Here is a 23,908-nt window from a genome sequence, read left to right on the forward strand (position 1 = left end):
CATAACTAAACATGTAATAGTTTTTATTTCAAATAGGATATATATTACCAATTATTATAAAAATATACTTTATTTAAAGAACGACGACACTTCAATAAAGGGATGCTAATGGACCAGTTCTAAATTTAGCCTTGTATTAAACCTGCCCCAGAGAGACGAGTTTAGACTCGCCCAAACGTGTTCACAAACAGGTCCGCGTGAGTCTTCGCGTTTGTCCAGACCCACCATAGAAATTGCTATTTATAATAAAGATGATAAGAATATTGACTTTTTCATAGAGAAAAAATAATGTGTTGGGAAATTTAGTTTTGGTATTGACAAAACAAAGCCAAACTATTTAAGCGTCTACGAAAAGCTAAACTGATATACAGTGATGATGACGTCATGATGACATACAGACGATAAACTAAACCATAAACGCTTCAGAACACATTCAGTTTACCTTGCTAAACTGAACTCTTCAGTCCATCTTTACTCAACTGATCGTCTCAGAGATACAAAGCAGTTTACCCTACTAAACTGAATTTATCAGTGCACCATTGCCCAACTGAGTGCGTCAATAAATTCACAAGTACTTCCGGATAAGATCGTCCTTACTCTGACATATCTGCAGAACGTAGTGCCGCGATACTAAGGGAATGTCGGCGTCAGAAATCGTTGGTGACAGTGACTAATCCAACGGGAATAATTTGAATCTCATCTGAAGAATGCTTTTGAAATTCTGACCGTTGGAAAACCAAAGAGTATAAATAGGGATCTTGATCAAAGTTCACACACACGAAGTACTGATATCTCTGCTATTGCTCAAAAAATCATAAAGCATCCTACGCTCAAGATTTGATCAAGAAAACTCGAAAGCACAAAACATTCATAGCATCATTCATACCATTGAAGGGTCAATCTTTGTGTTAAAAGATTTCGAGTTGTATTGTATTCTACTATAAGATCAGTCTAGAACTAAAATCAAAGTGTTATACTAGGAGTTCTTGTTTAGGCACTGTTTAAGTCCTAAACTAGATTGGGTTTGTGCAAACTGTTTGTATAAATCAAAGTCTTCTAGTGAATCCTTCCAAGGCAGAAGAAGGGGTGACGTAGGAGTGTTTTGAAATCTCCGAACATCCATAAACAATCTCGTGTGTTATTTCAGTTTACCATTCAACGTCAGACCTACCCCTAAACTGATTTACCCTAAGTGTTTTAAATCTGTAGCTTGGCATATTTTCGCACACATTTTGTTTGCCAAACTATATTGGACACTAAGATAAGCCTTGAACTCTTTATTAAATCGATCGAGTTCCATTTTTTTTAGCAAAACTGCTTGAAAGTATATTCACCCCCCCTCCTCTAGAATTTCAACCGATCCTAACAAGTGGTATCAGAGAGGTTATTATCTTATTCTTAAAGCACTCAAACAAAAATGACTCCATTCAGTAAGATTCCTATGTTCTCAAAGAAAGATTTTGATGACTGGAAAATTCGCATGCAAGCACATTTATCAGCACTAGATGATGACATGTGGTTTGTCATCACTGACGGACCTCTTGATATTACAAAGGTTAATACTGCCATAGCCCTCTCCGGAGGTGGTCCTCAATACATTGAGAAACTTAGAATTGAATGGACTGCCGAAGACAAAAAGAAGGCAAACTTGTACAATGTGGCTAAGGATATCTTGTATAAAACTCTTGACAAGAATACCTTTAGCAAAATCAAGACGTGCAAAATTGGAAAAGAGATTTGGGAAAAGTTTATTCAACTTTGCGAGGGAAATGAACAAACCAAGGAAAACAAGCTATCTGTAGCTACTCAAAAATTTGACAACATCAAAATGAGATCAGGAGAATCAATGTCAGAGTTTGACGAAAGAGTTAGCAGCATTGTTATTGAGCTCAACGGATTGGGGAAAACATATCCCAACAGGGAAGTTATCCTCAAAGTAATTCGAGGCCTTCCCAAAGAGTGGGATGTAAAAACAATGGCCATGAGAGAATCAAAAGATTTGAACAAATTAGAACTGCATGACCTGTTTGCAGATCTAAAAGCATATGAGTTCGAATTACAGACTCGAGAGGAAGTCAGTCTACCTCACAACTGACAAAGGCCTTGACTGCAGTGAAAATTGAGTCACCAGCCAAACCGGAAAAGTCAGCAGAACAAATCAGCAGTTATGCCATGTCATTGTTTGTAAAGAAATTCGACAAGTTCATCAGAAGAAACCAAGAAGGATCACACAGAAGAAACTTCCAAAAGAAAGATTCAGTTGAAGAACCTAGAAGCTGTTTCAACTGTGAAAAAATAGGACACTTCATTGCCGATTGTCCCAAACCAAAGAATCTTGACAAAAGAAAAAGCTCAAGGAATGAAAGACACATCTCAAGACAGAAGCATGAAGCATTGGTTGCAAAGGACAACAAAGCCAAGTGGGCTGAAACAGACAGTGACTCAGAAGGATCAAATGGCTCTTCTAGCTCAAGTGATGATGAAGAAGAAGTCAAATGTCTTATGGCAAACGATCATGAACTTCCATCCACCAGTGAACAGGTATTTGATTTTAGTTCTGAGGAATTTACCAGAGAAGAACTAATCAAAGCTCTTCACGATATGGCAAATGAATATCATCAACTGTCCTTAGCATTCGATGAAGTTAGAGCGAAGCAAAAGGATCTGCAAGACAACTCAACTGAAATCTCCTTTGAACAATCAGTTGAGATAAGCTGTCTTGAAACCGAGATTGCTGTGCTCCGAATGGAGAATGAACAGCTCAAGATTGATATGAGGAATCTTACAATTGAAAAACATAGCATGGATGAAATAATAAAATCATGGAATAAATCTTCGAGCCTGTTGACAGAAATGAATGATTCACAAAGACCACCCCACGACAAAACTGGTCTTGGATTTGTTAAGACAGTAGAAACTGGTGAGTCAAGCACTTTACCCAAACTGAATATATGCAAAGGTAAATACATAAACTTTGTACGAGCAGTTAGGGAACATGAAGATGAAAAACCTATTCTGATGACTTGGCAACAAATAGAGCAGAAGAACAGGAAGCGATTTGGTATTGGCTTCAATCCTCATGAAACTAAGGCAGAGAATGCTAAAAGTCCTAAACAGACTAATGCATATCAACCTAATCTCATGAAAGGAAATAAAAATCAATACCATAATCAACATCCAGTTCAAAAGCGATATAGAAATTTCAAGGATATTGGAAAAGACAGAAAACATACAGTCTCACAAGAACATTTCACTCCACCATCTAGAGCATCTAACTTAGTACGTACCTATAGGAACACAGAAACTGGTAAACTAGTTAAAGTATTTCAGGTTTGGGTTCCTAAAGGATTAATCCCTCGTGGACCCAAATAGATATGGGTACCAAAATTTATTCAACTTTGTGAATGCAGGAAGCAGGTACCAAGAAAAAAAAAGAGGAATCATAGTATCTAGATAGTGGATGCTCAAGGCATATGATCGAAAATAACAAACTACTATCCGAACCTGTTGAGTTCGATGGTCCCATTATCACCTTTGGTGACAATTCGAAGGGTAAGACCGTGGGTAAGGGTAAGATTATCCACGACAACATTATCATTCAAGATGTTTTATTGGTTGAAAATCTCAAATATAATTTACTCAGCATCAGCCAAATGTGTGACTACGGGCACTCTGTTGATTTTCAAAAGTTAAACTGCATTATTAAAGACGCCTCTGGTAATATTATCTTGACAGGAAACCGATTTGGAAACACCTATAAAGTATGCTGGAACATTCAGTCTAGCAAACCAGTCTGCCTCGTAGCTTCCAATTCTAAGCGCAACTGGATTTGGCACAAGCGACTGAATCACCTTAATTTCAAATCAATTGTCAGTCTGAGTAAGATCGAGCTAGTAACAGGACTGCCTAAAATTGATTTTTCAAAAGACAAAGTTTGCTTAGCTTGTCAATTTGGGAAACAAGTTAGGTCATCTTTTAAAAACAAGGGGTATAACTCATCTTCCCGATGCTTGGAACTGTTACATATGTACTTATTTGGTCAAATCCCAGTAACAAGCTTAGGGGGAATGAGGTATACACTTGTCATCATTGATGATTACTCACGTTTTACATGGGTAATTTTCTTAAAATCTAAAGACCAAACTGCTTCTCAACTCATCAAAATCTTTAAAATACTACTTAACGAAAAATCAAGTAAGATTGACAGAATCAGGAGTGACAGAGGAACTGAATTTGTCAATCAAACTTTATCTTCATTTTTAGAGCATTATGGAATCAAACATGAATTCTCAGCAGCTAGGACACCACAACAAAATGGTGTTGCAGAAAGGAGAAATCGTACTCTTAAAGAAGCTGCGAGAACCATGTTAGTTGACTCCAAGATTTCTCAAAAATTTTGGGCAGAAGCTGTGAACACTGCTTGCTACACTCAGAACAGATCGATGATATGCAAGAAATTTTTTAAAACCTCATATGAGATCTAGAATGGCAGACAACCTAATGTATCAAACTTTATGATCTTCGGGAGTAAATGCTTCATCCACAAAAATGGTAAAAATCATCTGACTGCATTTGATGTGAAGTCAGATGAGGGCATTTTTCTGGGATATTCTTCAATCAGTAAAGCTTACAGAGTCTTCAACAAAAGAACTCTAAATGTTGAAGAATCAATCCATGTTATTTTTGATGAAGATCTTACTACTGATATTGCAACAAATACTCATCAACTCTCAGATCTATTTCAGGAAATACAATTAGAAAACGGTGATCAGGAAGAAAGTGAAGACGAAGCATCACCACCTACAAGAACTCTTCAATCTCCTGAACCGGAACTAGTGGACCCAATAGTTGAGGATCTTAACATTGATCAAACAATTGATAATCACCAAACTCATACAGTTGAGGACATTGAAGAACATCACCATGAGACCACAGAGCCTGACCACAACAACTTGTCTAACCGAGATCTAGAGGCACAAGTGATCAGTGGAAATCAGTCTAATACTAAACTGAAATGGTCCAAAAAGCATCCAATCAGTTTTGTTATTGGTAATCCAATAGCACCACTAAGGACTCGAGGACAAATGATTAAAGAACTTCTTCACACAGCCTTTATATCTCAAGAAGAACCAAAGAAAATCGAAGAAGCATTGGCTGACAGTTGTTGGATAGATGCAATGCAAGAAGAGCTAAATCAGTTTACTAGAAATGCAGTTTGGGATCTTGTTCCAAGACCAACGCATCAATCAGTCATTGGTACTCGATGGGTCTTTAAAAACAAGCTCAATGAAGAAGGAACAGTGGTTAGAAATAAGGCAAGATTAGTTGCTCAAGGATATAGACAAGAAGAAGGAATTGACTATGATGAAACTTATGCACCAATAGCTAGACTGGAAGCAATAAGAATATTCCTTGCATATGCGTCATTCAAAAATTTCAAAGTTTTTCAGATGAATGTTAAAAGTGCCTTCTTGAATGGAAAACTTCAAGAAGAAGTATTTGTTGAGCAACCACCAGGATTCAAAAACCATCAATTCCCAGATCATGTGTATCATTTGAATAAAGCTCTTTATGGACTGAAACAGGCTCCTAGAGCTTGGTATGACACTCTAACCAAATTTCTTCTTGAACACGAATTTACTATAGGCACAGTTGACAAAACATTGTTCAAATTTACGAAAGGCGATCACACTCTATTAGTTCAAATATATGTTGATGATATTATCTTTGGGTCAGCTAACCCCAAACTATGCACAAGATTCTCAAAGCTAATGCAGGAAAAATTCGAGATGAGCATGATGGGTGAACTGAATTTCTTTTTTGGATTGCAAGTTCGTCAAATGGAGAATGAAACTTTCATAAGTCAAACCAAGTACACCAAAGAATTAATCAAAAAGTTTGGTATGGAAAATTGCACAATTGTGACAACCCCCATGGGTGCATCAACTAAACTTTATAAAGACGAAGGGGGAATATCAGTTGATGCCACAATGTATCGAGGTCTAATAGGGTCATTACTTTATTTAACAGCCAGTAGACCTGACATTGCCTTTGCAGTATGTTTATGTGCAAGATTTCAACCAAATCCTAAGCAAACCCACTTCATAGCTGGAAAAAGGATACTGAGGTATCTAAAAGGAACTCAAAATGTTGGCCTTTGGTATGCTAAGCACAACTCCTTCAACTTAGTTGGATATTTAGATGCTGATTATGCTGGATGTAAACTGGATCGAAAAAGTACTAGTGGATCATGTCAATTCCTTGGGGATAGACTGATTTCGTGGTTTAGCAAGAAACAAACATCCATTGCTACATCTACAACAGAAGCTGAATATTTAGCCGCAGGAAGTTGCTGTGCTCAACTGCTCTGGATTCAACAACAGTTGAGAGATTATGGGATCGAAGAACAGGATTCTCCAATCTTCTGTGATAACACCAACACAATTGCAATTACTTACAACCCCATTCTTCACTCGAGAACGAAGCATATCAAAGTTAGGCATCATTTTATCCGAGATCATGCACTAAAGAAGAACATTCGTGTGACGACCCGAGTTCTAATCTCTCAATAAACATTAATCAACAATAATAGACAACAATCAATGTCTAAACAAAAGAATAAATTTTTTTTTTTAAAAAGAGATTGCTTTGCGCACGCGCGGACATCACCCCTCGCGCGCGCGCCGGCCAATGAGACCGAGATCTCAAGAGCTGGCTCGCGCGCGCGCGAGTACTTGCTCGCCCGTGCGCCGGCCGCTGCACCAGAAAAATGCTCAGCTGCTGTCAAAAATAGTTCTTCAAGTATTTCCATCCAAGATCAACTCAAACAAGGATTTATTCATGATCTAATCCATAGCAACATCTAACATGCATTCTAACATGCTATACAATGGGTACCATTAGATCATAACAAGCCTTACAATCATAATAATCAAGACTTTCCCAAAATATGCAAAACACATTGCTATATAACAAGATCAAGATACTTCATGGTGTTTTAAGGATTTACAACATCTCACATGTTCTAAATACAATAACAAGATCATAATATCATCATCTACAAGTCTTGATACTATAACTATAACATGATTATGTTCAAGGCTCAAATATACATCATGACAGCTCATTCAACTTCTAACTCGGATCATCACGCTATGTTCAACTCATCCCTTGTTTGTTAAGCACGCCTTTGCCCGGTTCTACTCCCTCCTATTGCAATGACACATACAACAAAACAATAGCCGGATAACTCCGGTGAGAAATAGATTTCCCAGTAAAAGCAACTAAACATGCATAACAACATATATCAAGATCATGATATAAAAGTAAGTACAATGCATGTTTTCAAAACAAGGTTCATTTCGTCATTCGTCGATTGGGATCCCGAGAAGTAGATATCATAACTAATCCACCGACTCTCCCGATCGAGGTGGGGTTACTTATCTTGCTTCTCTAGACTTTGAAGCAATCATATATGCAAATCAGACGCTAGGCTAAAACAACCACCCAGGCCATACATATACGACTCCACAAATCGTCTATTCGAACGTTTCCGTTCATTTCAAAATCAAGGAATAAGTCTTCAAGATGAATGCAACATATATCATCATCAAGGCATTCATAACATCAAAAACTTATTCAACAACTCAAATGAAAACACATAAGAGCAATTAAGCAAACAAGTATGTGATTTAGGAGAAACTCGATACAAACCATCTCGAGTTGTAATCCCAATCAATTAATAGTCCACTTTTACCTTTCAAATATGGTGTTTAGGATGTCTTCGAACTTGTCAAAGTCTGTACAAGATCAATCACCAAAAACTCATCTCAAAATCTGCTCAAATTCAATCCAAACTTCAACAAGACTTCAAGGTAAACTCTACCAACCTTGTTCTATCTGCAATGGGTTTCGGAGTCGACGTTCTCGAGTTTACATGCCCTGTTTATGCGCTGAAAACATAGCATACAACCCAAGGAAGCATCAGCTAATAATCCAGCAACATCTAAGTTCAAGAACAATAGCAAAATTGCTTCAAATCAAGAGTTCGACGGCATATCGGTATAACTCGGCGATTCCGAACATATCTACAACATTTCTAACATGTATATCAGCTGTTGAAGCTTCACAACCAACATATCAGCAGGTATAAGGATCAAATCATAGTTGGGAATTCATAAGAACATGATATACAAATCAATCTTCAACCCAACTTCAAGATTATACAAGATAAAATCTCAACAACACAATTTCATAACAACATCTGATATCTGTCCATTTCGAAATCTCAAACCCTGAAGAACAAAGAGGAAACTTACATCAAATCGAAGGTTTCGTCGAGAGGATTCCAAAACATCTTTCGGAATCGAAATCGGATAACCGTAGCTCAAGATATCACAATTTGAAAGATGAAGAAAAGCTTGAAAAATTCTGCTCTCGGTTCTTCCTTTTTCCTTGTCTGAAATCTGATGAATTATGTGCTATTCACACGTGTACATGCTGAATAATACATAAAATTCTGATAACTCAAAGATAATTGCACTTTAGCCCCTCAAGACCTCAATAATTGCAATTCAGTCCTCACATTCTCATGTTATTCAATTTCAATCCTAATCAATTTAAGAATATTAGAATTTAAATCAAAACTCCAAATATTCCCAAATTAATTATTCTCGGATTAAAATTAAATAATTCTGGGCGTTACAATTCGACTGGAATACATCTCCGCAGAGCAACAGACAGCAGACATCTTCACAAAACCTCTGCCAGAGACTAAGTTTTCTTACTTTCGAAATATTTTAGGACTTATTAACTTAGATTAAAATCAGCCTATCCATTATAGCTTGTCTACACAGTTTAAGTTTAATCTAAACTGAACTCTTCGCAAGGCTGTTAAACTAACTTATATCGTTATTTTGATTATTGATAAATTCCTTTCTGTCTTAAAATACTTACGCATATTTTAAGGGGGAATTTCTTTTGCAGGTTATTTAAGATGCGCATTAAACAAAATAAATTATGAGCAACACATTTTAAATAAAAACTTATTTTATTTAATAAACATGGTTTACAATATCTATTTCAAACTCCACAGCCATCTTAAAAAGGCGAAGATGCTCCTTCAACGGGCCATCTTCCACCTCTTCAAGGCCATGAAGAAGGGTCACCACTCTTAACTCCTTCTTCAAGAGCAGGAGTCGTATGCCTTCCCGACCAAGGACATACGCATGGTTGTTTACTCCAAGCTCTTGCTTGTACTTCTCCAAGCGACGAACCTCTTCAGAATTAAAAGCTTTTGGACTCCTAAACTGCATCCTTATCAGTTTTGCTCGCAGACGAGCAACTTTTCCTTCAATGAAATCATCTTGAGCTGCTCTCCAATTTTCCATTTCTCTATGCTTTTACTCTTATGTTTATCTCTTTATATAGACTGATAGTTCGGATATCAAAGAGTCTATCGCATTTATTATTCTTTAAATATTCAGAATATAAAAAGTCTTTTACGTATAAATTTTCACGAAATAAGGCACTGTTTATGACAAAGAAAATCTCTGAAACTTGATTGCCTGTAATCATTACCTGATAACATAGTTTCTCGTGCCTTTTAGTAAATCAGTCTACCTTTACTTGTTATATCAGTCTAGGTAAAGTCAGTTTAGGCAAAAACAGTTTAAGTAAAAACAGTCTAGGTAAAATCAGTTTATGAACAAAACAGTTTAGGGAAAACTCAGTTGTCGAACAAATTAAGTCTAGTCAATTTAACTCTTTCATTAATCCTTAGGATACAAAAAGGTTACAAATCACACACTTTTTATTTCCCTCATCTTTAGGAAAACTTCAAAACTCCATCTTGTCACCGATGCTCGTAGAGGCGCAACAGTAGGATCACTTAGCTCATCAGTTGCAATGCGAACCAATGTGATGTACTCTTTGAAAGAGTGGGTGCCCGGTGAGCCAACTTGTGGCTAAGGGCTTTGATGACTCTTTGTATAAACAATCTTTTGTTTAATATTATTTACACTTTTATTAATGGCAATGACTTTATCTTTCTTCATATTGTTATATTGTGATATACTATTGTTGTTTTGATAAAGACCTTGAATATACTATAGTGTATGTAAGATGTGGTAGAACATGGAGATGTCTATCATGAAACATATCTTATAGTCACTGTATATTCTAAACTGTTCCTAGTCGATTGAGCCGTCCGATAATAAGGATAAGGATCGCTCGAGTTTGAGACTAGCATTTGCGATGCAGAGTACCACGTTTCATTGGTAAGGAACATAGAGATGTTCGAAGCATGCAAATGGATATTCATATGATGAATGATCGAACTACCCTATCCGGACTTTCCAAGTGGTTATCACTTATCGAGTGGATAAAGTCCGCGGTTTTGGTTGTACACCATTAGTCCTTACTACTTGAAACATCATTGAGACTCTATATGCTAGTACTGTGCTTTGACTCGTTTACCGACTCTATTGGGGTCATCAGGTGTCGGGATTGGGTACAGTTACAACACATATAGGAGTCGATGCTTTGTTGTCAAGGATTCACCACATACTTGCGAGTGTGGATATCCTATGCGATCTGAGGAGATATTAGTGTGACGAATCTCTGGCCAGAGTACATGATGTGATTTAAGAAATGGTTTCTTAGTAGCACATGCGATGTCACTATTTGATCTTCAAGATGTATTGCATAGTTATCGAATCTCGAGCGACTCTCGATATACCAATGGTTGTTGATTCGATCGGGATATATGGATGAAGGGACCGTACTGTACGCTAACCAAAATCTATTGGTTCTTGTAGGCACTATCAGTGATACCTAGGGAATCATGGGGCGATGTTGCTAGACGCTCTTACCATGATTCGATGGGCAAGTCGGAAATTGTTGTTCCGAGTCACAAGGAGTTGTGAGCCCACAGCTAGCTGTATCCCTGAACCATTGAGGGTCACACAGTGTAATGGATTTTTAATCCCCGTTGAGATAGTTAAATTTAAAGAGTTAAATTTAATGAACAAAGAAGTTGGACTTCTTAATTATGAGTAGAGGAGTAAGATTTCCTAAAATGACATAGGGATGGGCATTTTTGGAAACCACTGAATTCGGATTCAGAAAAATTTATCTTGACTTTAAAAGGTGCAGAAATGGTTTCTGTGCACATTGGTGAAATCGGTTTATCAATCGGAGTCACGATGAATTTTATATTAATTTTTGAACATGCGGGCTTTGCTTGTCGGGCTTGAACTTATGACTAATGGGCCCTAAGCTGTTAATGGCCTACATTATAAATAAGTTATTGCAGTACAGAAATTACACACAACAGGTCACAAGAATTTTCGAAAACCCTAGTTAATTTTCTAAAAGGTGGCCGCCCCCTCTCCCTTTGCTCGAAAAGAAATCCAGCCTGTGATTTTGAATTACAGTCTGGTTTAACGGATCAAATTCGTTAATCTCTTCGTAGAAACTTCTGATAGATTTTCTAGTGCAATCTATCAGAGGGATTAAATATCCGTTCGTGGACCTGATTGAAGAACAGTTCGTCCATCAGTTCTAGGGATATACAACGAGAGCAGAGAAATCTGTTGGTGTCCAAAATCTCGATTCGAGATTAAAGGTAAAAATTTTATAATTGTTATTTAATTTTTACACACACAATTTAATCGTAAGGTTGATACCTATTATGGAATCGTTCCATACAAAAATTTTTAAACTTCCGCTGCACCGGGTATCAATCCTAATTGATCTGATCGCCGCGTTCTCCAACAGTGGTATCAGAGCCAGGTTGCTCAGATCAAGCGATTAAATTAATCGATTGTACAAAAATTTTTAGGCCTCGGTTTTTGAAACAAAATAAATATTTTAAAAATAAAATATTTTTCCGGGCACAAACCCAGGCAGCGATTGGATCGCTGCCCGGGGCAGGGGCAGCGATCGTCGCTGCCCTAGGGGCAGCCGGGCTGCCCGGCCCGACCACATTAGGGCGCGGGCAGCCCGGGAATGTCCCGGGCGGCCCGCGGGAAAAATTATTTTTAATTTTTAAATTAAATTTTAATATGTTAAAATTCTATTTTTGGTCCGATCGAAAATTGTTTTGATTGGTTCACGAGGCGTCGGATCGAATTGTTCGAGTCCGGAAATTTTAAAATTGATTTTTGGATAAATTTGAATTTTTGGAAAATTTTAATATTTTATCCTTAAATTGAATTTTGAAATTAATTATTTTAGTACAATTGATGATAAGATATGATCTTATGGATATATTGAGTAAAATATGATTTTATGTATAAAATTGGATTTTATAGATAAAATATGATTTTATTTGATAAAAAGATAAAATATGATTTTGTATGTAAAATAAGATTTTATGTATGAAATATGATTTTATCCTTTTAAATTTAAATTGCCATTGCATGTTATCCAATAAATTAATTTTGAATTAAATGTTATTGGATAAGGATGATCGATTGCCATGACCAATTTTGTAGGTGTATGTTAGGAATTTACATTTGTTTTATTGTTGTTGGTTTTATTAATAGGCCTGGTTTATGGCCCAATATGAATGTCATATGTAATAAAAGTGGGCTTGGTTTATGGCCCGTTCCCACCCCTTAAAAATGTACCCCTACTTGTCATTGTTATTTATTGTAAATACATTAGATTTAGTGGGAGATCAAGATTTGAAGATGGAGATGGGCCCAGCAGACAATAAAGACAAAAGAAATGTAAATTGGAAGCAAATGTAATAGGATTGCATTGCATACTGCATATTACCTAGGATTGGACTAAGACTCGTGATTGGCAACCACGGGTCGATTAGAAATGGAATCGATCATCCTATATAATATGTGATATTATAATTGTATGCATGTTTTAGACATAATTGTGTGAATCCGGCAAGCATACAAAAATTTTAAAAATGATGAGACAAATTTTCATAATTAAAAATCCCTCATTTTAAATATGATTTAAAATTGATATCAAGATAAATAAAGGAAATTTAAATTTGTTTAAATGTTCCTACCTTCCATCAACGATCAATGTATGAGATGCTACCCGCGGATACGGTCCGGCTCATATTATTGGGGGGGCCCGTTCGTCGGAAAGTTGTACATTGGATCGACACATGTTGTAAGTTGGGTGGAACTCCCATGGGATCGGCTCATATTATTGGGGGATCCACATGGCGACCGTCCATCACAACTTAATATTGATGGTTCATCTTGACATGTCACAATAATCGGCGTCATATTATTGGGCCCTTATTGGACATGAGGTAAAAACGTGGAGGTTACTTTGGAAGCAATTGGGCTCTACCTTTTGAAAATTATGGTTGGCTGATATTATTCGGGACCATAAGTTTGTCAATTGGACTCCATGTTCTCACTAAGGAAAACAGTTTCCCGTTTTCACTAGAGGGTAGTGAAATCGTTAAAATAGTGGGAGTGAGATTCATAAAATAAATTTCGCCTATTTTATGTCTTAGTAAATTGCTTAAACAATCACTGATATTTGTCTGTTTCTTTTCAGTATTTCATAAGATGAATTCGCGTAATCCACTATTCTCGATCATCGAACAAAATAAGTTGACTGGCGCAAACTATACGGAATGGTTCCGTAAGTTGAAGATTGTCTTGACTTCGGAGAAGATGCTCTACGTGTTAGAAAAATCTCCTCCGAAGGAAGCACCAGCTGACGTAAGTCCGGAGGAGTTAGCCAAGCTTGATACATGGTGGGACCATGATATCAAGACCAAATGCTATATGCAAGCCTCGATGTCTGATGAACTCCAGAGGCGATTTGAGGACACCGTGAATGCTGCTGACATTCACGTTCAACTCAAGGAACTTTTTGGGGCTCAATCGAGGGCTGAAAGGTTCGCTACTGTAAAGGAGCTAATGACGTGTCGCATGCGTGAAGGGACTTCGGTCCGTGATCATGGGGTACGAGTGATTTGGCTCATACAGAAGTTGGTAACCCTTGATTTGGTGTTGGAGCATGAACTCAACGTGGACTTACTACTTCTGTCTCTTCCTTCGTTTGACGGATTTGTGGTAAATTTCAATATGAACAAGATAGAGGCCTCCCTTGAAGAGATGGTCAATATGCTTGTGACATATGAATCCACATTAAAGAAGAATAAACCGGCTTTCTTGGTGGGCTCCTCTTCTTCTGCTAAGAAGGGGCCAAGTACAAAGGGTAAGAAACGTTCTGCCCCACCCAAGAAAATCGAACCCGAGAAGAAGTACAAGACAAAGGCTTCAAACATGGAAAAATCCAATGATGTTTGCCATTACTGCAAGAAGCCCGGTCATTGGAAGCGTAACTGCAAGGAATATCTAGAGCAGTTGCGAACTGCAAAGGGTATGTTCTATATTGAAATAAATGTTTCACTTAATACTACTTCTTGGGTATTGGATACCGGATGTGGATCTCACATTTGCAATGATTTGCAGGTGATGACAAGAAGTCGCAGGCTTAGAATGGGTGAGACCCAACTGAGGCTCGGAAATGGTTCCAGAGTTGAAGCAAAATCCGTGGGAGATGTTTATTTAATTTTGCAGAACGGTTTTAAGTTACTTTTAAGAGATGTTTTATTTGTTCCGGATTTGATTAAAAACATTATTTCTGTTCCTATGCTTGATAGAGATGGTTATTCTTGAAATTTTGTGAATGGGATTTGCAATATTTACAAGAATGAATGTTTGATTGGAAATGGACAACTTGAAAACGATCTATACAACTTAAAACTAAAAGACGTTCCAATAAATTATGTTGATAAACCGGCAACAACAAACAAAAGGAAAATCGATAACCAAAACCCGGCAAACCTTTGGCACGCTAGGCTAGGTCATATTTCCTCAAGGAGGATGAATAAGCTAGTGGGAGAGGGCATGTTTGATATGTCTGATATTAACTCTCTACCTACTTGTGAATCCTGCCTAAAAGGAAAAATGACTAAATCTCCTTTTAAGGAGAAACCTGAGCGTAGTCAAAATCTGTTGGATTTGATCCATACAGATGTTTGTGGTCCATTTAGAGTTGGGACTCAATATGGCCACACCTACTTCATTACCTTTACTGATGATTATTCAAGATATGGGTATTTATATTTAATGAAATATAAGTCTGAAGCATTTGAAAAGTTCAAAGAATTCAAGGCTGAAGTAGAAAACAAGCTAGGTAAAAGTATTAAAGCACTTCGATCGGATCGAGGTGGAGAATACTTGAGTACCGAGTTTTTGGACTATCTAAAAGAGAATGGGATTCTCTCTCAGTGGACACCTCCTATGACACCACAGCTTAATGGTGTATCGGAGCGTCGTAATCGAACTTTGTTGGACATGGTTCGGTCCATGATGAGCTTCACTGAGCTTCCACCTTCGTTTTGGGGCTATGCGCTTGAAACGGCGGTATTGTTGTTGAACAACGTCCACACTAAAGCAGTGGACAAAACACCATACGAGTTATGGAATGGCAAAGCTCCTAAGTATTCGTACTTGAGGATTTGGGATGTCCTGCTTACGTGAAGCGGACAGTGGGAGATAAGTTGGATAGTCGATCCAGCTTATGTTATTTTGTAGGGTATCCGAAGAATTCAATCAGATATTATTTCTATTATCCTGCTGAAACAAAGGTGTTTGTTTCAAGGAATGCCACCTTCTTGGAAAAGGAGTTCTTATTGGATAAGAAAGGCGAGATGATGGAACTCGAAGAAATTCGAGAAGAACCCGAAATACAAAATAACGATCCTACACCTCAGGAACCATTGCTGGACACGCCTATACCTAGAAGATCCGAGAGGACTTCTAGACCTCCTATTCGATATGGTCTTCTTCTTGAAGGGGATCAAGATGAACCCGATGTTGGATATGATCCAAGAAACTTCAAGGAAGAAATTTCTGATGCGGATTCAAATTTATGGCTTGAAGCTATGCAGTCGGAAATAGATTCGATGCATACAAACCAAGTTTGGTCTTTAGTAGATCCTCCCGATGGAATTGTTCCAATAGGGTGTAAATGGATCTACAAGAGAAAGCTTGGGCCTGATGGTAAGGTATTGACCTACAAGGCGCGATTGGTGGCAAAAGGTTATACTCAAAGACAAGGAGTTGACTATGATGAAACCTTTTCACCAGTTGCAATGTTCAAGTCCATAAGAATTCTTATTGCCATAGCTGCATGGTATGACTATGAGATATGGCAAATGGATGTGAAGACTGCGTTTCTTAATGGAGACATTAAGGAAGAAATCTATATGAAGCAGCCTGAGGGGTACACATCCATGGGAAGCGAGCATAAGGTATGCAAGCTTCAGAGATCAATTTATGGTCTAAAACAAGCATCAAGAAGTTGGAACCAAAAAAATTTGATGAAACAATAAAAGATTTTGGTTTCATCAAGAATCCGGAGGAACCATGCGTGTACAAGAAAGTAGTTAAGGATGCTGTGACATTCTTAGTACTTTATGTTGATGACATCCTACTCATTGGGAATGATGTAGGGATGTTGCAGTCAACAAAGATATGGTTATCAGGTAGATTCTCGATGAAGGATTTGGGTGAGGCATCCTATATTCTTGGGATACAGATCTATAGAGATAGATCTAAGAGAATGATAGGACTCACTTAATCAACCTACATCGACACCATATTGAAACGATTTTCAATGGATGGGTCCAAGAGAGGACATCTACCCATGTGTCATGGAGTTTCTCTATCCAAGTCTATGTGTCCCAAGACTGATGAAGAGATAGAGAAAATGACACATGTACCATATGCGTCAGCCATAGGTAGTATCATGTATGGGATGATATCTACCAGACCGGATGTAGCATTTGCTCTGAGTGTCACGAGCAGATATCAAGCTAATCCCGTCAAATGCATTGGAAAGCCGTGAAGGACATTCTTAAGTACTTACGAAGGACTAAGAATATGTTCATGGTATATGGAGGAAGAGAACTAAAATTGGAAGGCTATACCGACTCTAGCTTCCAAAGTGACGTGGATGACTCGAAGTCAACCTCTGGATTTGTGTTCATGCTCAATGGCGGTGCTGTCTCTTGGAAGAGTTCCAAGCAGGACACCACAGCGGATTCCACCACTGAAGCAGAATACATTGCAGCATCAGCTGCTGCTAAAGAGACCGTTTGGATGAGGAATTTCGTCCAAGAGTTGGGCGTCATTCCTGAAGTTGTTGGTCCAGTCCCGGTGTACTGTGACAACACGGGTGCCGTTTCTCAGGCAAAGGAACCAAGGTCTCATCAAAGATCCAAACACGTACTGAGGAAATACCACATCATCCGTGAGATTGTGGAAAGAGGAGACATCACTGCCGAAAGAGTGGCCTCTGCAGACAATATCGCTGATCCACTTACTAAGCCCTTGCCAGGACCATTATTTGACAAACATCGCGAAGCAATGGGTCTACGTAGTATGACTAGTTGGCTTTAGGGCAAGTGGGAGATTGAAAGAGTGGGTGCCCGGTGAGCCAACTTGTGGCTAAGGGCTTTGATGACTCTTTGTATAAACAATCTTTTGTTTAATATTATTTACACTTTTATTAATGGCAATGACTTTATCTTTCTTCATATTGTTATATTGTGATATACTATTGTTGTTTTGATAAAAACCTTGAATATACTATAGTGTATGTAAGATGTGGTAGAACATGGAGATGTCTATCATGAAACATATCTTATAGCCACTATATATTCTAAACTGTTCCTAGTCGATTGAGCCGTCCGATAATAAGGATAAGGATCGCTCGAGTTTGAGACTAGCATTTGCGATGCAAAGTACCACGTTTCATTGGTAAGGAACATAGAGATGTTCGAAGCATGCAAATGGATATTCATATGATGAATGATCGAACTACCCTATCCGGACTTTCCAAGTGGTTATCACTTATCGAGTGGATAAAGTCCGCAGTTTTGGTTGTACACCATTAGTCCTTACTACTTGAAACATCATTGAGACTCTATATGCTAGTACTGTGCTTTGACTCGTTTACCGACTCTATTGGGGTCATCAGGTGTCGGGATTGGGTACAGTTACAACACATATAGGAGTCGATGCTTTGTTGTCAAGGATTCACCACATACTTGCGAGTGTGGATATCCTATGCGATCTGAGGAGATATTAGTGTGACGAATCTCTGGCCAGAGTACATGATGTGATTTAAGAAATGGTTTCTTAGTAGCACATGCGATGTCACTATTTGATCTTCAAGATGTATTGCATAGTTATCGAATCTCGAGCGACTCTCGATATACCAATGGTTGTTGATTCGATCGGGATATATGGATGAAGGGACCGTACTGTACGCTAACCAAAATCTATTGGTTCTTGTAGGCACTATCAGTGATACCTAGGGAATCATGGGGCGATGTTGCTAGACGCTCTTACCATGATTCGATGGGCAAGTCGGAAATTGTTGTTCCGAGTCACAAGGAGTTGTGAGCCCACGGCTAGCTGTATCCCTGAACCATTGAGGGTCACACAGTGTAATGGATTTTTAATCCCCGTTGAGATAGTTAAATTTAAAGAGTTAAATTTAATGAACAAAGAAGTTGGACTTCTTAATTATGAGTAGAGGAGTAAGATTTCCTAAAATGATATAGGGATGGGCATTTTTGGAAACCACTGAATTCGGATTCAGAAAAATTTATCTTGACTTTAAAAGGTGCAGAAATGGTTTCTGTGCACATTGGTGAAATCGGTTTATCAATCGGAGTCACGATGAATTTTATATTAATTTCTGAACATGCGGGCTTTGCTTGTCGGGCTTGAACTTATGACTAATGGGCCCTAAGCTGTTAGTGGCCTACATTATAAATAAGTTATTGCAGTACAGAAATTACACACAACAGGTCACAAGAATTTTTGAAAACCCTAGTTAATTTTTTAAAAGGTGGCCGCCCTCTCTCCCTTTGCTCGAAAAGAAATCCAGCCTGTGATTTTGAATTACAGTCTGGTTTAATGGATCAAATTCGTTAATCTCTTCGTAGAAACTTCTGATAGATTTTCTAGTGCAATCTATCAGAGGGATTAAATATCCGTTCGTGGACCTGATTGAAGAACAGTTCGTCCATCAGTTCCAGGGATATACAACGAGAGCAGAGAAATCTGTTGGTGTCCAAAATCTCGATTCAAGATTAAAGGTAAAAATTTTATAATTGTTATTTAATTTTTACACACACAATTTAATCGTAAGGTTGATACCTATTATGGAATCGTTCCATACAAAAACTTTTAAACTTCCGCTGCACCGGGTATCAATCCTAATTGATCTGATCGCCGCGTTCTCCAACACTCTTTACTAAGCATCATATAGAGAAAATTTTTATCCTTAAAAATGTCTCTGGGTGCAAAAGTATCCAGTGCTATCATATAGTACATTGCTCGTTGAGCTATCTCCTTAGCATCCTCATATTTTCTCGGAGGAAAATGAGCATGGTCGTACTTCAATCTTTAGCCAGACTTTCATTACCTTCTCAAAAACACGTTCTTCAATCTTCCTCTTCTCAGCCTCAAAATAGTTATCACGACATGCTTCACATGCCACAAACGGATTTTGACCGAACCCAAACAAAGGAATATTATCACTCATTTTTTTTGTTTAACTTTCATATGACAGCTCCACCTTTTATAGGTTTATCTGTAGCGTGTGTAGAGGGAAATACGTGTACTATCTCCCGCCTTTATGTACTATTTAATTCAAATTTTAAATTCCTCTTAAAAGCCACGTCACTCTTGTGTCGTATTGACCAAGTCTTTGTTTTATCTTATTTTCAATTAAGTTGAACCCTAAGCTTCAGACTAACTTCTCTTCCGATTACTCTTTTGATTCATAGGAAAAACTTTCGATGGCCACTTCATCTGCAGTTTACATTCTCAATGCTCTTGCAGTTGATTTCGAATTGGATTTGAAATTGGAATTGGAATTCAAGAAATTCAAATTCTATTTTGATTTTTGGAAAAAAGTTAAAATACATATTGGAATTTGCTAGAAGAAATTTTAGGAAAGTGATATTTTTTAAAAAAAAATGTTTGGAAAACTTAAATTTATAACTAAAATTTATAAATTTATTATTAGAATTAATTTTATTATTTTTATAGAACCAAATCCCATGAAAACCGACCAATTTTGTAAGGATTTCAGTTAGTTAAATGAAATCCCATCAAATATCAATCCCGTTTAAAAATTTCATTTTGCCAAACACCAAAACAGTATTTACAAATCCAAATCCCATCAAATTCCTTCCAAATCCTGTCCACCGAAAACACTGTAATTATTACACATTAACTAAATATATTCATTAGTTAGTATTAGTGGGTTGATTAGAATAAATGAATCAAAAAATGTTGCAATATAATAAATCTAAAATAAATTTCCATCATTAAGGTTTTTGCGTGGGATTTGTTTTCATTTAACTAATTAATTAAATAAATAATAAAATAAAAAACAAATTTTGTAAAGAAATCCATTTCGGAAAGAGAAAAACAAAATGCTTGTAAAGAAATCCATTTCGAAAAGAGAAAATCAAAATGTTTGTAAAAAAATCCATTTCGAAAAGAAAAAAAAAATGTTAAAACTTCCCTAATTATAATTTTTTAAAAAGGTTATAATTAATTAAAAAAAGATATATAAACATTTTAAAATTTTGTTTTTTTCTTGTTTCGCCCTCCGATGCTACGTGTGTGGTTGAGCAATGATAATTCGAGATCTCCTGCATTCCTAGCAAGACTGGCCACTGAGATTATTGTGATACGTTTCGTTTGAACTCCATTTGGTATCCTTTATTCCATTGATATCTGTCACGCATTTCATTGCATCTTACTTCATGATTTATTTCATTTCAGATATATTTGTCGTAATTTTTTTAGTTCGTCGTACTGGGGTCCGAACCCTGTTTTCTTTTTATGGTGTGGTTGTTTGTGATACCATACAGATTGTCCAGAGGGATTCGACGCGTCTGATGGAGCGTCTAGTGGTACCCAGTGAGTAAATGTAGTGTGAGTTCTCAATTATATGGATATATTAGATTGCTGAGTTTTATATATGTCGGGGAGATGCTCCGTGTATCTGTATTGATAGTTTGGAATTTGTTTTGAATTTTTGATAGTGTGATCGAGCCTTTTCGACTCTGTATGTGTTTAGTCCTGGCCAGTGCAAACATAGGTTTGTAACTTGATAGCATGACTCTATTTTTGAGTGTAGTTGTGCAAACATACATTGGCCTAATTTGAATGTGAAGGGTACTCCTCTATCCAGGCTCGAGTCGAAGTCGTCTCCATCTTTAAGCCTCACAACAAAAACTCGGATAATAATGTCATATGCTATATTTTCTCCTAAGGATTGACAGGAATATAAACTAGTATTCGAGAATGGAATAGAAGTATTTAGTAACTAAAATCACCTGGCATTGTTGACCTGATGAAACTTAATCCAGTAAACATCAGTAAATGACTCGCACTCTTCATCATCCATTGGCTTACATCTGAACAAAACACACCACAACAATCAAAATATTAATCAATTACTTATACTAAAATTCTGCTTCCACAGAATAAACCTATATTTTTTAGGTGATAACTGACACCAATAAATCCCCAAGCACAACAAGATGAATTCTATGGGGAAATAAAGAATAAAAAGAAAACATGATTCAGAAACTGCCCAATTTCCAGTTATTAATAGTGAAACATGAATCAATGTCGAATATCGGATGATTAACAAGCACTCACTCTTCAACTTTGCCATAGGTAGAGAATAAATTTAATAACTCATCACCGCAGCCAAGCACCGAAACGTTCCTCACAATCAAATATCTGCAGTAAAAGTATTTTGATACCCAATTATTCCTTGAGTAAATTCAAAACTAAAACAGAATGTATTTGTGGGGAATAAAAATTTAGTCACAAACTTGGATTCATCACAAACTGTATACACTCGAACTGCAGGAACCTCATCTTTGTATTTAGGCATTTTCTCACCTAATCACGCCTAAAAAATCCCCAATCGCCTTTCGTCAAAATTTTTCTTGAAAAAACAGAGAGGAATACAAGTAGACCTAGAGATCGAAAGCTTGGCTGGAGACATGAGCCTGTACTTAGCTCCATTGCTAGATCCACCTCTGCCGCCTGGTAAAGTCGTATCCGGAGCCGCCGCCTGGAAAATGCTTGGGAGTGAGAGAGTGACCGAAAGTCTTCCATCATCGATCCTTCTTCTGCAACCGCTCTCGATCTGAAGTCGGCTAGAGTGCTATGGCAGCTAGGGTTTGATAATGGATGGTCAAAGCGACGAGGAGAGAAACGAGAGATGAAAAGAGAACGAAAGGGTGTTTCTCATTATAACATATTTTAAAAAAATTAATTTTATTAATATATAAAATAATAATACAACAACGGTTTTGTAGAATTCGTTGTCGTAGGCCATAAAAAACACGCTCAAAGACAACGGATTTTTGTCGTAGGCCATAATCCACTGTCGTATGATCATAAAAAAAAAAACGCCCATCGACAACGAATTTTAATATTCGTTGTCGTAGACCATAAAAAAAAGCGCTAATAGACAACAGATTTTAAAATCCATTGTCGTAGGTCATAATTTGTTGTCGTTCTTTAAAAAAAGTAAGGCAAACGACAACAGATTTATTAAAATCCGTTGTGAAAGCTCACGAGACAACGGTTTTTTCACAAAACCGTTGTCGTTTATACATTGTTGTACATCAAATTTGTTGTAGTGAGCCAAAATTTTTGTAGGTCCAAAACGTAAATTTTTAAATCGTTTTCGCTGTTTACATTAATTAATCCTGGTTGTTTGATCATAATTAAGAAACATTAATCAGGACACGGGCCCTTTGAAATAATTAGTCCAAAGGCAAAAATTTCAAAGTGTGAAAGAAAGGGAAAAATTTTCAAACTGTGAAATAACTTTGCCATTTTTATCTACAACAATAATTGAATATATTTCACCCCTATATATAATTTACAGTATTTTCTTCTCACATAATTATTCTTTCCTCGACATCCAATCCATATTTATTTGTGGCTGTCATGGGCATTTTTTTTACTTTGAATTGGTTTCTGATGGTTTCTTGAAGAAGGTGGGTCAAAGCCATAAATTAGTGTGTTATAATCAGGCTTCTAAGCTTAAAAAAAATTTGTATTTATTTATTTATGATGGTAATCCGTCTTGAAATTTGACGTGTTTAGTTTTTTTAATTGCGAAAATTATTTAGACAAAATTATGAGAAAATATGAGATACACAATTAATAATAAAATTTAAAAATTTTTAGTAGCTTAAAAAATGATTATAACTCTAAATAATATGACCCACAAATTATACATAGATTGTGTTTACTCACGTGCAAGGGACATACTTTTTACTAGTCTATTATATATATATATATATATATATATATATATATATATATATATATATATATATATATATATATAAAGTGACACTTTAGTTGTAAATTTACATTTTTATACTCATTATAATTCATTTAATGCTTAATTTTTTGTCATTTTTAAGACTTTTTGAGGTTTTTTTTTTATGTCATTCTATAGATTTATTCATTGCGTATTTAATGTGTCACTATTTATTTATTCTAGATAAAATTAATTGTTAATATTTATTTAATGTCCTAAAATTAAAGTTTAGTTGTTAATTTACATTTTTATCCTCATTTTAATTCATTTAATGGTTAATTTTTTGTCATTTTCAAGATTTTTTAGGTCATTCAATAGATTATTCTATTTAATTTGTCACTATTTATTTATTCTAATTCATGCCCTAAAATTAAAGTTTTATTTTTATTATCAATTTATTTCATTTAATGGTTAATTTTTTGTCAATTCAATTTTGAATTTTTTATGTCATTTTTTA

General features: G+C 36.5%; 2 protein-coding genes and 1 long non-coding RNA gene across 3 annotated transcripts; 2 read left to right on the forward strand and 1 right to left on the reverse strand.

Annotated features, from left to right (window-relative positions):
* The first annotated feature begins 1,417 nt into the window (after positions 1 to 1,417).
* LOC140888868 (uncharacterized) lies at positions 1,418 to 2,095 on the forward strand. The gene has a single exon (XM_073296572.1). The coding sequence runs from the start codon at positions 1,418 to 1,420 to the stop codon at positions 2,093 to 2,095; it is 678 nt and encodes a 225-aa protein (XP_073152673.1).
* Positions 2,096 to 3,473: 1,378 nt separating this feature from the next.
* On the forward strand, positions 3,474 to 8,994 carry LOC140888869 (uncharacterized). The gene is made up of 4 exons (XM_073296573.1): positions 3,474 to 4,115; positions 4,584 to 5,495; positions 5,778 to 6,494; positions 8,986 to 8,994. Exons 1-4 carry the CDS (start codon positions 3,474 to 3,476, stop codon positions 8,992 to 8,994), a joined length of 2,280 nt encoding a protein of 759 aa, XP_073152674.1.
* Positions 8,995 to 21,428: 12,434 nt separating this feature from the next.
* Positions 21,429 to 22,034, reverse strand: LOC140886724 (uncharacterized). The gene is made up of 3 exons (XR_012151637.1): positions 21,938 to 22,034; positions 21,759 to 21,842; positions 21,429 to 21,511 (listed from the first exon to the last, which is right to left on the reverse strand). It is a non-coding gene; the product is annotated as an uncharacterized lncRNA (long non-coding RNA).
* Positions 22,035 to 23,908: the final 1,874 nt, after the last annotated feature.

The sequence above is a fragment of the Henckelia pumila genome, chromosome 3 (assembly GCF_033568475.1).
Source record: "Henckelia pumila isolate YLH828 chromosome 3, ASM3356847v2, whole genome shotgun sequence".
Taxonomy (NCBI): Eukaryota; Viridiplantae; Streptophyta; class Magnoliopsida; order Lamiales; family Gesneriaceae; genus Henckelia; species Henckelia pumila.